This window comes from Corvus brachyrhynchos, unplaced genomic scaffold, assembly GCF_000691975.1.
Source record: "Corvus brachyrhynchos isolate BGI_N302 unplaced genomic scaffold, ASM69197v1 scaffold97, whole genome shotgun sequence".
NCBI lineage: Eukaryota > Metazoa > Chordata > Aves > Passeriformes > Corvidae > Corvus > Corvus brachyrhynchos.
Window position 1 is genome coordinate 1,182,891 of NW_008239758.1, and position 17,380 is coordinate 1,200,270.

General features: G+C 43.4%; 1 protein-coding gene across 1 annotated transcript in view; it reads right to left on the bottom strand.

The window, feature by feature from the left end:
• Positions 1-7,249: 7,249 nt before the first annotated feature.
• The window catches only part of LEO1 (LEO1 homolog, Paf1/RNA polymerase II complex component), an 11,652-nt gene continuing 1,521 nt past the window's right edge, over positions 7,250-17,380 (bottom strand). Inside the window, exons 2-12 of the mRNA XM_017742545.1 lie at positions 16,037-16,781; positions 15,691-15,795; positions 15,072-15,166; positions 14,236-14,381; positions 12,759-12,843; positions 12,335-12,429; positions 11,935-12,069; positions 11,117-11,252; positions 10,639-10,825; positions 10,273-10,370; positions 7,250-7,534 (exon numbers count right to left, since the gene is read on the bottom strand). Of these exons, the coding sequence (XP_017598034.1) occupies positions 7,430-7,534; positions 10,273-10,370; positions 10,639-10,825; positions 11,117-11,252; positions 11,935-12,069; positions 12,335-12,429; positions 12,759-12,843; positions 14,236-14,381; positions 15,072-15,166; positions 15,691-15,795; positions 16,037-16,781 (1,932 nt within the window). The 3' untranslated portion in view covers positions 7,250-7,429. The remainder of the gene's footprint in view (positions 7,535-10,272; positions 10,371-10,638; positions 10,826-11,116; positions 11,253-11,934; positions 12,070-12,334; positions 12,430-12,758; positions 12,844-14,235; positions 14,382-15,071; positions 15,167-15,690; positions 15,796-16,036; positions 16,782-17,380) is intronic.

Here is a 17,380-nt window from a genome sequence, read left to right on the forward strand (position 1 = left end):
CCCTTCCCATAATCTGTCTTGGAGCAGAATAAAATTACACCTTGCCTGAGAAACACTGAACACACCATAACTCAGGCAACAGCCAAACACTTTGTACTGCAAACGCAGCCCTGCCGTGCAAGAGCAGCAGCACAGGGCGAGCACACTGCCTCGGGTGGCAGGAAAAACCAGTGAGGGATGGCAGGAAAAACCAGTGAGGGATGGCAGGATAAACCAGGGAGGGATGGCAGGATAAACCAGTGAGGGACGGCAGGATAAACCAGTGAGGGATGGCAGGATAAACCAGGGAGGGATGGCAGGATAAACCAGTGAGGGACGGCAGGATAAACCAGTGAGGGATGGCAGGATAAACCAGGGAGGGATGGCAGGATAAACCAGTGAGGGACGGCAGGATAAACCAGTGAGGGATGGCAGGATAAACCAGGGAGGGATGGCAGGATAAACCAGTGAGGGACGGCAGGATAAACCAGTGAGGGATGGCAGGATAAACCAGGGAGGGATGGCAGGATAAACCAGTGAGGGACGGCAGGATAAACCAGTGAGGGATGGCAGGATAAACCAGGGAGGGATGGCAGGATAAACCAGTGAGGGACGGCAGGACCAGGGCTGTGGGGACGGGCAAACAGCTCACGTCTTCGCTGCTGAATGCAGAGTTTTTTTTCTTTTTTAGCTAAATTGCATTAGTATGCTTTGGGGTTTTGTTTGTTGTTAGGATAAATCAGCGGGTGATGGCAGGACAGACACGTGCTGGAGCTGCACGGGCCGGGCTCGGGAGCTCCTGGCCCACCCCGGGCTCCAGCCCCAGGGCTGCGCCGCTCCCTGCGCTCCCCGAGCTGCCGGGGCGCGGCCCCCAGGGCTGTGGGGACGGGCAAACAGCTCACGTCTTCGCTGCTGAATGCAGAGTTTTTTTTCTTTTTTAGCTAAATTGCATTAGTATGCTTTGGGGTTTTGTTTGTTGTTTTTTTTTTTTTTTTGGTGGGGTTTTTGTTTGGTGTTTTTTTTGTTGTTTTTGCTTTTGGGTATTTTTTTGTTTGTTGTTTGGTTTTGTTCGGTTTGGGTTTTGGATTTTGGGTTTTTGTTTTGTTTTGTTTTTGTTTTATGCAACTTTTCAGTTCATTTTACAGCCTTCTTCGTTGCCACTTTTAAAACACATACATTTATATGGCTGGGAAAGAACCATCTGGAGCAACGATTTGAGAAACACATCCTTCTGGCGGACGACTTGTGTACTTCGGAGTAATTAGTGCGTTTATAGAAAGCCGGGGCATGCCTGCTTTTTTGTTTGTTTGGTTGTTTTTGTTTTTGTTTTTTTTTTTTGGTTTTTTTTTTTTTGTTTGTTTGTGAGCCCACTCTTCATTAATTGCCACATTTCCCGAAGAGCAAGAAACAGCGCTGTGCCTCCGGAGCTCCCGTGTGCGAGGCCGGGATGCGGCACACACAAGGGCAGAGCCCGGGGCAGGGGCAGCTGCGGGCTCACACAGACCCAGCTCCGTCCAGAGAAGCGAGATCCAACACCTGCCAGGGCTTCTGCCCCTCCCCTGCTCCCGAAACAACAAGACTTCCCCCCTCCGTTTAATTTCAGATTTCCTTTAATCTTAAAGCTTTTCAGGTTTTTGAAGCAACCCGGTGTAAGAAAAACCTAAAAGCAGGACTCGTTCAAGACCAAAGCCCTTCGAAAAGCCAATCTGCCTAAAATCTCTAACTTTGGAAGGCTGTGTACTTTAGAAGAATTTTACAGTCACAGTCTGCTGGAAAAAAGAGGTTTGCTCAGAGTTCAGCCCCACAGCATGCAGGTCACCAGTCCTGAACCACCCCAGAGATCCCCTCACCAGCTCAAACGTGACACCTCCTTAGCTGTGTCAAAAAGCTGGAGATCTCATTTGTAGATCCCTGGCAATAGAGCTGATCTGCCAGCACACCTTGGATGGTGATGTGTAACAACAGCAACCTGTTTGGCCCAGGAAAGTCTGAGGAGACTTAATAAATTGTGAAAGGAAGGCAAAAAGAAAAACAAAAACCGGGATAAAGAGAGGCTCAAAAGAAGTCCATGGAACTCAAAAAAAAAACCTAAAAAAGTTTCCTTCCACCTTACTGGGAATTGTTTTTCTGTGCAGGAAAGTGAGTGTTAGATGTAAACTGCTGTCATATCCAGTGCTGCATCCAAGCTATGAACTGTCCCAAGCATCCAGGTCAGCACTCTCAGCCTTTTCCAACCCACAGGCTCCATTCTTAACAGTAGCATGAGCTCCTCTGCAGATCCAACTGTTCCCAGCCTTCCAGCTCCTCTTAGTTACATGGCGTGGATCTCTGGCAAGTAAGACAGAGACAGAAATCAGACTTAAAAATGCTGCTCTGCACCATGTGTGACTTACACAGAGGTGTCAGTATTTCTGAGGATCACACTGCAATCACAGTGCTTTGCACATTTATGTAATTCCCATCATGTAAATCCAGAATGCCCTTAATAAATGTCACTGCACATGTATTAAGGACATTTAAAAGGCTTGAAAAGTCTCAGATAATCCAGCTTACCCAAAAACTTTGCTGGGTAACTGAAGGGAAAGTTGTCCCAAGGAAAAACAGGGGCAGAGGCAGTAAATAGCTGAGGAGAACAGCAGCCCTGCAGTCCAGTGAAGTGCCAAATTACAAAGTGACTCAAGTCTTCAGACTGGCAGTGCAGCATTCAGAGATTTATTTTCCCCAGTATCTACCAACGTCGTGCTGTGGCAGGACTAAATCTTAGACAGACAACCACATACGTGGTGCTGCCTGATACATGTCAGCAGCTACTCCAGTTCAGTGTTTGAGAAAGTCTGAGAGCCAGAATAATCCTATTTAGTTCCGAGAGATCAAACAGGATTTGCAAAAGGGTAACATATCCACAGATTAGCAAAATGTTCTCAGTTTAAATGTGGTCACTTTGCAATCGTGTCCAGTAAGTATTTTCATCATTTAAGGGAAGTTTTTGACCATGAGAGACATGAGAATTACATGGAAAATATGCATTCATATATATGAATATATGTGAGAAAAACCTGGGAGTGGTACTCATAAAACACCAATCCCTCCTTATCTACCCGTGATGAATTTTGACTCACTCATACAGGAAGGTTCTTCCACTCTCAGCAAAGGGAGCACACCAACAGAGCACAGCACCTGCTTAGCCCAGAAAGAGTCAACATTCTCTAGTAGTCGACTTTTCTAAACAAGGGTTTCTTTGGAACTTCAGGATGCTATCAAAACAGCACTTGTTCAGAAAGATAAAGTCCATTCTGGTATTATCTACAATTAATTCATAATGAATCTAAATGATTCATAATGAATCTAAATCCCCAGATGCAAGGGCCCCACAGCCAGCACAGCCGTGGAAGGCAGCCCCCATGGCAGCCTACAACTGCTCCGAGGGACACAGGGGCTGATCTCTGGTGACCAGAGGAAACGGGGGCAAGCTGTGTCAGGGAAGCTCAGCTTGGACATTAGGAAAAGGTTCTTCACCCAGAGGGCGTTTGGGCACTGGAACAGGCTCCCCAGGGAAGTGGGCACAGCACCAAGCCGGACAGAGTTCAAGAAGTGTTTGAATGCTCTTAGTCCTGTGGTTTAGTTTCAAGCAGCCCTGAGGAGCAGCGAGTTGGACTCGACAATCCCTATGGCTCCCTTCCAGCCTGAGATAGCCTGTGATTCCATGTGCCAAACCATACCTGCAGCTACCGTGGCCACTGCTGACAAGGCTCCTAACAAGAGCTTAGGTGTGAAACTTCCACGTCTTTTGCTCTTAATTCTTTGTGCACTGACGTTACTGAGAAGGCAGTATCAGTCACTCAGCCCACAACAGAAAAGCCTTCACCCAAGGCAACTGTGAACCCACTGCTTCCAAAAGAAAACGCAGCCCCCTCAGATCATGGGAAAACGCAGGGCAGTGGACTGAGCTGTTTGCAGCATCAAACCCCTGACATGAACTGAAGGGCACGAAGGAACCCTTCTGAAGGACCTCTCTACCACACTCTTATTCCAAAAGCAAAACTCAGCCATTTGCCAGTGGAGATCCTGGGAAAACATTACCTAACCTGTCAGAGCAGACACAAACCTAATTATCAACAGACAAGCACCATAAATAACCTAAATAGATGCACAGATGTTACCTCTCTGATAAGAACAGGGGCAGTAGGAGCTGCAGAAAACTCTGGAGCTCATTCAGTCACTACAGGACAACTCCTGCTATCTTTGAATATTCATTCCCCTGCCCCATAATTTTTTCATCCCACTGGAATGAAGGATATCTAAAATCAGATGTGGATATTTGAATACCCATCAAACACTCATTCACAGCAACATCCTATCCAGCATGTCTACAGTAAGGGCAGCCAGATCAAATTAGCTGCCTGTCAAGATAAAAGTCAATATATTCCCTACGCATTCCCAGTATCCATGGCTGCAAGAGGAGGAAGTGCCCTTGGGTTTAGCTGAAGATGTAATTCCATAATGGAATACCTCGGGTCAGTGGGCAGCAATGCCTTCAGGGTGCTGTGCTCAGCCAGGCTGCTCTTCCCTGACCTGAGGGCTACACAAGCTCCCAGAACTTCCCGGGGCTCGCTCCCTGTGACATTCCTCACGCCGGGCTCTGACAGACCCTATTCAAACCTGCCCCTGTGGCAGCTGTGTCTCTGCTTCCTGGCTTGTTTGGAACCTTTTTGGAAAGGTTTCAGTTCAGACCTGAAATGAGCAGTGACAGTGAGCAGGCACAGCCTGTAACGCTGCACCGAGTGCTGACATGAAGACCAGTTTGTCCTGCTAACTTTAGAGAACACCCAGTAATAAACTCCTGTACTTTCCACTGGAAATACTTGTCTTTCTTCCCAAGAATGCTCCATTTGCACATCCTACTTAGGAAGAAGAAAACTTATTTCCTCAGGGAACCTGACCCCCCTCCTACCTGAAACAAGTGTTTTGCTTTCGCAGCAATGCCCACTCAGGCAGTGAGAGGTCAGGGCTGAGCTCTCTTGGCACTGTGCAACACGCCTGAATCTTCTACCAGCCTCACCAGGCACTAGAACAGGCTTTAAACACCCTCATTCCATCAACAGACAGACTGGGAGGCTGGGAAAAGGGAGAGCAAAAACTGTCTTCAAGTTAAATAAAACCATACATTAGACCCACAACTAAAAAAATACTGGGGATAAGGCTAAGTTCATTCAAGTGACTTTAATTACAAGATGATTGTTTAACCAATTTAACAGAAAACACTTTCTAGAAGTCCACATTTAAATAAATCTTTAAAAGAGCAATTTACAAAAGACAACAGTGTAAAAAATGACTTCTTTTCATCTTTGTAATCCACAAAAAGCCTCATTTTTGGAAGCTAAAGTGGACCACTTACTTAGTAAAGGCTTAGTCAGCATCAAACTCACAAAAGTGATTAGAACATTTTCACTCTTAGGAGTGTAGTAAAAATAAAAATAGCCAACATTTTCATTAAACTGATACAAAAGTGAACACATTACCAGTGAAATGGTGCTGTTTCCATATGCCAAATTTGTTGTTTGAGAGGTATCTGTGAGGCTTTTATGTGAAAGTACAGCATGTTACATCCATACAGAACGAGTCCCTGCCTAAACAGCTGGCTTCTTCCTGAGAAGGTTACCAGTGGAGGGCAGGTAACCTCACGTAAGGAACCCAGCAGAAGTCTAGACTAAGAGGATTACAGGGTCAAAATCCCAGCAGCTGGAGGACTTTATCTGCACATTAAAGAGGCACAGAAACTCTTCGATAACAATTTAATGACCGAAAAAAAAGAACAGTTTCTCAGGCCCTCAGACTCCCAAGCTGAAATCTTTCACTTTGTTTTCTTCCTTGCACAGTCTCCACTGCAGTCAGCTGCTCAGCAGAATATATTAACACATGCAGAGCTCTGTGCTCTGCAGCCAGAACGCTCCCTGTGCCTTCCAGGCACGAGAAATGGAGGTAGAGCATTGTGGCAAACACCTCTCCTAATTACAGATGACAAAAGCACCATGTCCAGGTTGAAAGCTCTAACTCAAAGAGCCAGGGAGTATCACAGGCAGAACGCTCACTATGGGGCACTTTCCCCCTTCTGCTTTAGAAAAAAGCCAAATTCAGATGGGCAGGAGAGAGATGGGGACCAGTCCCCCTTCAGTAACTGCCAGCTAATTCCAGTTCATGTAACACGAATCCACATCCTAAACTCTGCACAGCATCACTCAGTGGTTTTGTTTAAAGGGGAGTTCAGCTACTTCTGCTTTCTCAACTTCAAGTCACATTCAGGCTCTGCAGGACCATGTGAGAAGTCAGCCAAAAAAGCAGCACAGGTAACATAAGAATGCGCTCTCACCAGGGAGAGAGATTGCACATGGGTATTTCCTCTCTGAAAGAAAGTGTGGAAAAGTTCAGGTTATTTCTTCTACTGCTTGACAGCTGGCATTGCATTGTCAAAGGAGGTGTTTACAAAAAGTGTAAACGCAGCAACAGTTCTGTGCAGAACATTCTCCTCCAGTGATGTCCCAGCTCCACAAAGCCATTTATAAAACCTACCAGAAACAAGAGGAAATGGCACCATAAGAATTACATGAGATTCTGAGACACTGTTGTCATGTTGTATTTTTTGCACTGTGATTCATTTCACCTTTTAAAGGAGACTTTCAGCTCTGCTGGCAGAAATGTCTCAGTTTTGTTGAAGCAAGTGCTTTTACTCTGACATTTACATCACTAGCATGTGACTATTATTATTATTATTATTATTATTATTATTATTATTATTACTGCTCAGGCAAGATGCAGATATTCATTCTGGGCTTCAATGCATGAAAAATAAATGTCTTATGTGATCAGTTAACTGTGAAGTTCATACAGTTAAAAGGATTTACTCAAACATGGCAAGAAATACTTCTAGTCAGCAAAATACACCAGCATAGTAATGTGCTGTCCAGTAAACAGGAAATCAGGAATATCTGGGGAAAAAGCAGAGTTGTACTGTACCACTACATTTTCCTCCAGCCCCCCCACACAGACAGCAAGCTCTGCCACCATACCCTTGTCAGGCAAACTTCTCGTTTGAGCATTCCACAGGGATTAGCATGGCTTCCCCATATGGACTCAGTAAAAGTTACTGACCAATTCACCTGGTAACCAGCTACTGCAGTTCTCAAAACTGAAATACACTGTGCAAGGTAAAAATCAGCATTGTGATGATCCCTGGTGCAACATTCGCTGCTGCAACGAGACAAAACTCTTGGAGTCAAAGGAAGTCAAAAAAACTTTATTCACACCAGAAACGCAGACTTAGGAATTTTCCTTTATCAAAATAAGCCCCTTATGGTTACTTACATCTGTGCTCTAACAGAACTGTACAATATATATAAACATATATATAGAAAAAACAACAACAGAAAGACCCAACTGCTGCGCTTCCTTAATATTAATCATCATCTTCTTCCTCTTCATCACTGATCACGTACTTCTTAGGCTTCTTACTTGCTTTGTCATCATCATCTGCTTTTCTCTTTCCAGAAGGTTCACCTTCCTAAAGGCAAAAAAAGGACAGAAATAAACCCCCATACTTCAAGCTAAAACAGGAAAAACACAGAACAACAACAAAAAGACCTCAAAGCCGTTCTTGCAAGAAAAGCAAAATTACTGGTTCTAGTTTTTCCATTCTGTGCTGCTGTGAAGCTGGACTGCTCCTGTGCCAGTCCTTAACCTCAGAGTGGCTGCAGTGGTTCAGTCACTGCTGCCAGTGTCACACCCCAGACCAGGGGGGTCCATGCATCACCTCGCTGGCCCTGCACCCACATCTGCTCTGCCTGAGCATGGCATGCTCAGAGTCTGTGTTATCTGCATCTGCAGCGTGTGCAGGGGCACTCTCACCCAGTCTCATGAGCATGGATAACTCCTGGAATTTGCAGTGAATTCTCCAGCATGCAGGCACATTCCCTTCAGGCAGCCACTGCAGCTCTGCTAAGTTTTCAGACTCTTTATACCTGCATGCCCTGAATCAGAGCTCCTGAAGCAAAGAAGAAATTCAGGGAGTGGGTATTTTGTTCATTAGAAAAACAAAACTAAACTAACCACTCTCTGGCATAAAGAAAAAGACTTAGGAGAAACCATTGGCACTCAGAATCAGCACCAGTTTACAGCCCAAGAAATGTAACATTTTATAGTTTATGAGGCTTCAAAGATCTCGTCAAAGGAACACAAATCACTGAGTTAATTACCTGCTTACAAGCAACACCATAATGACTTTTATAGGGTGGATGTTCAGTCTTTAGTTCATGAATATGGAGTCAGCAGGTTGATTTTTGCTCCATGTACATTTCCACCAGTTCAGTTTGAATCATCCTTCCAAACAGCATTTTAGATCACGAGTTGTTAATGCAAAACTCATCAACTATGACATGAGGAACAAGCAGTAACTCAACTATTGTTGAAAAAGAAGAGTATCTTTTAAAATACTCTCAGGTCCAAGAAACCTCATCCCTTTTTCCACTTGTTGGTTTTGGAATGTGGGTTTGGGTGGGTTTTTTTTGGGTTTTTTTTTAAACTAACTTGCTTGGATTTTAAGGAGGAAAGATTGGGTTCCAGAACTTTGGAGTTTCAGAACTCTGAATAATAATTATTTATCCAAAAGCATTTGTTTCTATATTAATGTATTCAGTAAGTACCGGGAGAATTTCGGTTAGGAAGGAATTTTAAGCATGGAAAACAGAAATTAGCAGGGGTGGGAATCTCAGTGATAGCTTCTTCCTCAGAACAAACATTCTCTTGTAATGTAACTGGGCTATTGTTCAGTGAGTCACTTTCCTGTTCAGCAGAATATCCCCATTAACTGCAGCAACAGTGGAACTGCTTGCTGTGTGGTGATGAAGTGTACTAATAACAGACTGACATTGCCAGTGATGGTAACAAACTGCTACCAGGACACAGATTTGTGCTGTGCTGTTGACTGACAGCAGGTAAAAGCCAGTGAGTGTACAAGAAGCCAGAGTCCCACATATGTGGGCATGCACTGAACACCACACCCCCCTGTGGGGACTGAGCACAAGAACTGGAGCCCCACTGGGGTTTTCTGTGACACTGCAGCACCACTCCATGGCCCTGAGAGGAGAGCACTGCCTCCCAGTCACTCCGTTTAAAATGGAGGCTGCCGCTTCTCAAGCAGCAGAGAAATGCTGCTGATTGGACCTTTTCTGCTGAGAGAAGGGAACTGCCAAGTCCTCACATTGCTGTATCATGAGCTAACACACCTAATAGTGGCTTAAAAATAAACAATTCTGTTTCTACTAACAAACACAGGGCTCACAAAATTACAGTTTTGTCTACCTGACTCACTGTGGCTGTTACATTTTCTGAAATATTAAATTTTCCTAATGTACAATATAAAGCCACAATCTATGTCTTCAGAAGACAAAACTAATTTTTACTTCCACTTCACATTATAACGCCTGTTAGTGCAAATAACTCAGCTGACTCTGTAAGAGCACCAAGAACCTGCACTGAGCACACAGAAAACACCCAAGGGGCTGGGGAGTGAGGCCTCCCAGGGACTTTGCAGGAAACACAGCATAGAAATGAAAGTGAGAGCAGCTTACTCCTTGTGTAACACTGCAGTGCTGTACCAGCAGTGACATGACTTGAACTAAACCACAAATGCAATATTCACAAAGACTCATTTAATAATACCCAGCAGTCATAAATTTCAAACCAATAAAACACCATTTTAGATGAGGAAACAGCACCAGTGCTGTAGCTAACAGTTAATTTGATCAGGGACCAATGTTTCAGATGATACTAGGGTGATGGAAAATGTATGTTTAGCAATGGACAGCAAGTCTTTTTAACTCACTTTTTTAACTCTTCTATTTAAAAAGAGCAGAAATACTATGTGAAAATGCTTCCACTGTTTCCATAAAAACAGGAGACGACCATGTAACTTAGGTAACACTGCATTAGCATTCCAATATTAAGTCTTCTTATTCCTTGCATAATTTTGGTAAAGTCATTTTACATAACTCTGCATTAATTTTTCCATCTTTAAATCAGCAATAACAACAGTGTCCTCCTTTGGGAAACACTCAGGTCTGTGAACTAATGCAGTGCATAAGAAATTGGTGATTAATTACCACGGAAAGCACGCCAAGTCAAATAACACACTCACCACGGCATAAATGAAACCACAGAAGTCCCAGGTTTAAACACTAGATTTAGTGAAGGAAATGTTCCTCATTAAAAATTAGCAGCTTAAGAACAAAGTCCTTTTCTTACCTCATCACTATTAAGTTTCTTTGCCTTAAGTAGTCTTTGGGTTTTATCTTCATCTGAGCCTTCATCACTGTCAGAAGAGTAGATTCTAGCACGTTCCTCTGCACATTCCAGAAAAAAATAAAGAGACAAATATTTATGTTTATCTGAAACTGGCAAGGAAGTGAGGATATTAAAAATGTCTTACATCCAGTGCCACAAAATGTTTGCAGAATCTAAGTCCAGAGTAAACAAAATAAACTTACACAAACTGAATTAATGTCTCTTCATGCATCAAATGAGCTGCCAAAATCCTACCCTCCCAGGACCCTCCTGCGAAATGACCCTATCTGAATCACACAGGCCTCAATGACATGCTGTTGAGGTTACCTCTGATGCCACCTTTGTATCTGTTTTTGATAGCTGCCAGACTGATGGCATCGTCCCCCTCATCCTCCTCGTCGTAGCGGTCGGGCTCCAGGTAGCTGGCGCTCAGCCCCCGCTGGTGCTGCTTCTCGCGCATGCGGCGCTGCTGCGACTCCCTGCGGATGGAGGCCCTCAGCCTCTCCTCTTCTTTCTGTCCAAAGACACGAGCAATATGCTGAGGGATAAAAGCACCCCAAGGCATCTCAAGGGCACCTCGTATTCCATGGCAGCTTTTGAGATAAGTTCACAGCAGTGTAAAGGCTGCAAATATTCTCCTTGTTTTGTCATCTGCCAACCACACCCGTGGCTTGTAAGTCTCGCTTAAAACTCCAAAACATTACTGTTTTTCATAAATCATAGAATGTTCAAAAATGTCCAGCTATGTTACAGTTGTGATATCTTAGATTAAACCAGCAGATCAGAGAGTTCCATGCCACAGTACCTTAATCATTTCTGTGCGCTGAGACTCTGGATCACGGCCTGCCATTGGCAAAATACGAATTTTCTGGGTCTTCGAACATCTGTCTGCCAGAGACAGAGTCATCTTCCTGTGGGTGGCACTGTCTGTAGAGTGTGGCCTGGTAAAAAATTGCTAGGGGTTAAGAACTTCTTTAAGGAACATCTCCATTTTCAAAAGACAATGGTAGGGGCAGCATACTTGAGATTTCAGAGACTTCATCTGCACAAAAGTAAAAGCATCAGCCCTTTCTACAAAGTATTTATGTGCAGTGTAACAGCTACTGGAGACATCAAGTCTTCTGTCACTAAAACCACCAGTCCAGCCTTTAACAGTTGGCCTCAAAGATCTCTGAGGGTTTTTCAACCTTAATGATTCTACAATCCTACAACCTTTGACCCGTATCAACCTAAACATCTGTCCTCACAGTTCACATCAGTATCTCAAGAAGCAGTTACCATCTTGACAGCAACTGTGCATCAGACAAAAGATTAATTTCAGGGAATAGTGATATTTTTTCTGATTCAAATGAGGACTTGCCTGTAAAAATGTGAATTAAAACATATACACAAGAAACCTATTTGTAGCCTACATAACGCAGGAAATGGCACATTAACCTTCTCAACTCAGACCCCTAACATAGCACAAATCTTACTGAAAAACTGAGTTTGGAAAACAGCACATTCTTACTAACCAGGGAAGCTCTGATGCTTTACAGACTGCTGTACCTAATCTTTATACACTAGTTCCAACACCTAATTGCACAAATAGTATCAACATTTGATACAGAACAGGAGGTTTACCTGAAGGTTAACTTGGTCTTGAACACGGCCTGTCCTTGCAGACCTGTCCCTTGTCTGATGAACAAATGGTTGTGATCTCCTTGTAGCGGCGCCTTGTACACGTCAAAGACCTCATTCCCCAAGTGGAGGGACATGCTTAAAAGAGATTCCCACATCAGTTACTTGATAAAGCCACTGCAGTCTATTTTTTTACCTCATTTCTAAATGAAGAAAGCCTTCGTTTCCTTTTTATATCTAGCCAGTAATTATATTTCGATCCAAACTAAGCAGAGCATAAACCTTTCAAAGCACTGAGACTAAAATAATCTGTACTGTGATGTCAAAGTTTGCTGACCTTCCAGTTTTGCATGTCACTGCAAGAACAACTGCACTACTTCAATAGCAGAGAGTCCACACTGACCTTCCATCTGACCATTTAACTATCCGGGCATTACTTTCTCTGATCTCATTCCCCTCCTCATCTCGTCGCATCCGCCATCGTATTGTGTTTTCTACCTGTGGGGAAAAGAAACAAAACAGCTTTTCTAGCTCACAGTAAGGAATGCTGTGGTAAAATATGCTCTATATAGGTTGAAAATTGCCGTTAGAAAGGCTTGGTAACTTGTGGCATGATGCAAAGAAATAAAGGTGAACACTACTGCTTTTATTGGTGAAATGCAGCTGTCAAGCTTTTAAAAAATTATTGCTAAAATGGATCAACGTTCCTCAGTGCCCACACTTTCATAATCTGAAAACTCAAAACACCATTCCAAAAGACCTGAAATAGACTTTGAAGAAAAGTGCCTAGGTGAGTGTAAAAGACAGAAGGAAAATTAGCATTATACCTTGAGTTTTAACCTAGTTCTACCCTCTTCATCAAGCATCTCCTCATCTTCAAATTCATCTTCATAATACTGGGGATCAAAAGGTCTGCAACAAATTTTACAATAAATTCTTTATTCTTCCAAGAAAATTAATTCAGATTATTCCAGAGTTGTGCAAGTTAACAGGTGCTCGAGAGGTTTAAATTATTCCCTGCCCACAACAGCAGGCACTGCAGTGTAGGACAGCCCCTTCTGCAGCCAGGAAATTCACTGCACTAATTCCCACCCCGGGGCCCGACCCAAGTGTCCTCTCTACCATCAATTACAGGGTAACATTCACACCCTCTGAATGGTTCCAGCTGAAGAAAGCAAGTCTGCCTCAGAAAATACTGTTTCCTTAGTATCAGCATGATGAGGTCAGGGTTAAGAGCGGAACAGAAAATATACAAGATTGTACAGAGGAAATAAAACGAAAGAAATCTCTTATAAATGAGGTGAATTGGGGATCTTCTAAGAGCACAATCTTTGTTGGGTTTTTTTGTTTGTTTGTTTATATTTCAATCTCAAAACCAACCAAAGAGAAAGCAAGATGAGATGGTTTTTCCTCTTCCTTCAAAAATCTGATGAGTGTGATGGGAGTGGGGGGAGCCCTTTCCCTAACCTCCTTCCTAATAGCTCCCAGGCTGCTGCAAGGGGAAAGGGATGAACAGACTCTTGCTACTGTACAATTCTATTTTCAGTCCTGTCTGACCCCAAACATCATCAGCACTTCCCTCTGGTAGCAGCCACTACCCAGATTTTGAACAGTTCTCCCCTGAAACAGCCTGGAGCCCCAAGCCAGGGAGAACGACTGAGCTGAGGTGTGACACAGACAAGGCTGTGCTGCCAGCTGGAGTGACCTTGGCAACAGTGCAAGAAAGTTGTTTAGCAAAACACTCAGATTTAACAGCACTGTGCTGCAAGTGCTGAAGGACCTAACATCACAAACAACTCCAATAATTTATTTTGCTGCTCCTTATGCATTCCAGTCAATGACTTCAGTTTGGGTTAGGTGAATAGGAAAAGAAATAACCAGCCTCTGCATAGTTAAATAGTACATGCAACACACACAAATAAAACTGGTCTTATTCTGAAATTCAAAATGCTGGTTTTAATCACTGGGAAGTGCACAAAGGTCCTGTGCATTTGCCCTTCACATATCTGAGAGCCTGAACTTATGCTTAAAATTCAACTGATAGCATGTGCTTTCAATTAAATTGCACTTTTGTCTGGTTTTTACAGAAAATAAGTTATTAAATCAAGCTGAAACACAACTTCATGATAAAATTATCTGATTAGAAAACAACAGCCATTACTATTGACTAATCACAACCAAAAATATGCATCTTAATGTCAACAACTTTAAGTAGGCCAAACACATTTAACTGCATTACTAAACAAAAGCAACACAGGGAAACACTAAAATACCCTATCAATCCTGTATTTAACATGCAATTACCTGGGCTCCACACTGAGGAAGTTGGGCAGCTTCACAAAATACAAATCATTACCCAAGTCTGTGTTTACTTTTGGTATTTCTACCTCTATTCTGGTCTCTGGGATAGGCTCTTCTTCCTGCTGTTCTTGACTCAGTCCATTCTCGTCCTAATGAAAACAAAGAATAGGAGTGCAAGTGAAAAGAGTCTATCTGGCTACTGCTGCTCTAACAATTACATTTTGCTTAAAGAAAAGTCACCCACAGGCACAGAGAGATCAGGAAGATTTGGATAGAAGAATTCAGACATTTTCATTAAATGCAATTCAATTCAGCATTTTCATGTGCCACTCAAAGTGATTTTAAACTCTGTGCAAACTCAAGAGTCCAAAGACAGTAAAGAACAGCAAAGGAGCCAACAGAGTTTTCAGCTGAGCACTGGAGACTCTGTGGGGGACACCTTCTACAAGATTAAAGAAGGTATTTTTATCTATTATCAACAAAAGACGAAAAACTATCATCAAAATGAAAATATTTCTCAAACAGCTGCAATAAGGTACCAAAGACAGCTATGGCTTTGTATTTTATTGATAGCAATTATTCTAAACTAATTATAAACTATTCTTCATATTTCTTCCAAGTACAAAAAGCGGAGCAGGGATGGGGGAAGGCAGATAAATGAGTCCATCTGATATTGTTATGTACAAAACTTTCATAATTCTTTCAGCTGGGGTAAAATTATCTGTAATGCTATTTAATGCCACTACTCTTTTTTCTCACTAAAATATTACCCAACTCAATTGTTCTGCATTTCAGAGTGGAATGGAGTGTTAATTATCTCAGAAGTCAGGTCCACTTACAATGGGCTGTCCTGGGGTTGGTGGCTTGTCTTCTCCATCGCTCCCTGAGGAAATGTCATCAGCACCTCCAAACAGATCCATGACATCTGCATGCTCTTTAGCAGAAAAATTACAATTTTAAACCACACATATATATGCACACATGGCCCTAACGCAAGATTTATTTATCAAATAAGGAAATCAAGTTGAGAAATGGCAACAGAAGAGTGTAAGATAATCCTTATTCAAGTAACTGAATAGAAGTAAAGAAACTTCATTGCACATTTTGGAGGGTTTACTTCTCAGAAAACAAACACCTCTTTCTCAGCCAGCTAAACCATCACAAAACACAGTGCAGGTTCCCTGGACTGCTCTGATTAAAGGAGCCCTTTTTTAACATCTTTCAGTAAAAAGGCATGGGAGAACATTTGCAGGAGAGAAAACCTGACAGAGCTAACTGGAGAGGATCAGCTGGAACAGCGCATGTGCCTCCCACACAGAACTCCTGATGGCTGTTCTGTTATTTCCATGGTACCGTACAGCAAACTCTACCCATTCTACCAAGCCCTGTAGCTGATGAATGGCACACTAAGAAGAGGATTAAAGGAACCAAAACCCCACAAACCCCCCCACCATTTACCTTTCTGCCCTTCTGTGTCACTCTCCGCTTCTGAATCTGATGCAATTGGTTTCTTTCGTTTCATTCGCAGAACTTCGTCCTCACTGTCGCTGCCCCTTGCAGACTCTAATAAGGAGCATAATTATTCTCAGCAAATTAAAAATTTTGGTCCACAAATTTTAAAATTCCTCTGTATTAATAAGCTCTAAAAGTGCTGCATAAAAAAAAATTACAAAGATGACTATAGTTAAAAGATAGGTAATTAATGCCTTTACATTGAAATTTCAATCTTTTCAGGCCAATGTAAATAAAACAATAAAGAGAGACCAAACCAGCACCAGATCATTATTTCTGTATTGAGTCCTACCAGATTTGTGCTCTTGCTCCTCCTCATCGGAGTGCTGGGCCCTTTCCTCATCATCAGAGTTCTGAATCTTCTCCTCATCAGACCGCTGGGCCCTTTCATCATCATCAGAGTTCTGCATCTTCTCCTCATCTGAGGCCTGTGGCCTTTCCTCATCATCAGAGTTCTGCATTTTCTCTTCATCCGAGTTCTGGAGTCTTTCCTCATCATCAGACACCTGTGGCCTTTCATCTTCATCCGAGTTCTGCACCTTCTCCTCATCGTCAGAGTTCTGCTGTCTCTCCTCATCGTCAGAGTTCTGCTGCCTCTCCTCATCGTCTGACTGATCACTTTTGTCCTCCTTGCCCCACTTCTCGTCCTCTGAGTGCGCCTTCTCAGAGCCATCTCCCTCTGAGTGATGGCTGCCTTCATCTGAGCCGTGCTCGCGGTCGTCCTCGTCGTCGTCGTGAGCAGCCTCGGAAGCGCTGTGCTGCTCCCCGTCCGACTGCTCGTTGTCCTCGTGCTCGGAGTGCCCCGAAGCCTCCGAGCGATTGTAGGATCGCTCAGAGTGGTTGTCACTCCCCGAGCGATGGGATGCCCCCTCATCCTCGCTGTCGTCCCCAAATAACTCCTTGTTACTGGGTTTGATTGCCTCCCTGTCGTCGTCCTGGTCACTGTCGCTGCCAGAAGCATTGCTCCCAGAGCCCGCGTTTTCCTGCTCGGAATCTGAATCAGATCCAGAATCGGAATCTGCAAAACAAACACCGCCCTTTCAAGAGTCAGGACGCCCCTACAGGGATGCACATGACATGATGTGCATTGCTTTAACAAAAACCCCGGAAACACAACCCAACCCCCAGGGAAAACCTACAGAGAACTGTAAGCAAGACCAACAACAGTCACCGAGAACAGTAAAATAAAATATCTGCTAATAACGGCACAGCCAAAGAGAGGCACAATGAGAAATGATGGATGCTACATAAAGTTTCAAACTACAAGATGCGGTCTAAGATTCTAAAACTGTAGAAAGAATAAGGAATAACCCAAACGAAGATAACAATTGAAATAGCGAGGGCTTAAACAAGTAACTATATAGACGTGGCTTGTAAGATCAAATCGAAAACTGTCACTCCGTATTTAATCCAAGCCATCTACCCAGGGAGGTTTATGACAATGGAGCTACTCCTCAGTGCCGAGGCTGGTGAATGCGGCTTCCAACCGGAAAATAAAAGAGCACCTGCCTCGAAAACTGATTTACGGGAACGCAGAAAAGAATTTTGAAAACGCCAGCGACTTAAACCAGAAGGTGTTCCACCGTTTCCAGAGCTCGGCTGCAGCCGAACAACCTCTCCTGCAGGCACCGACCCC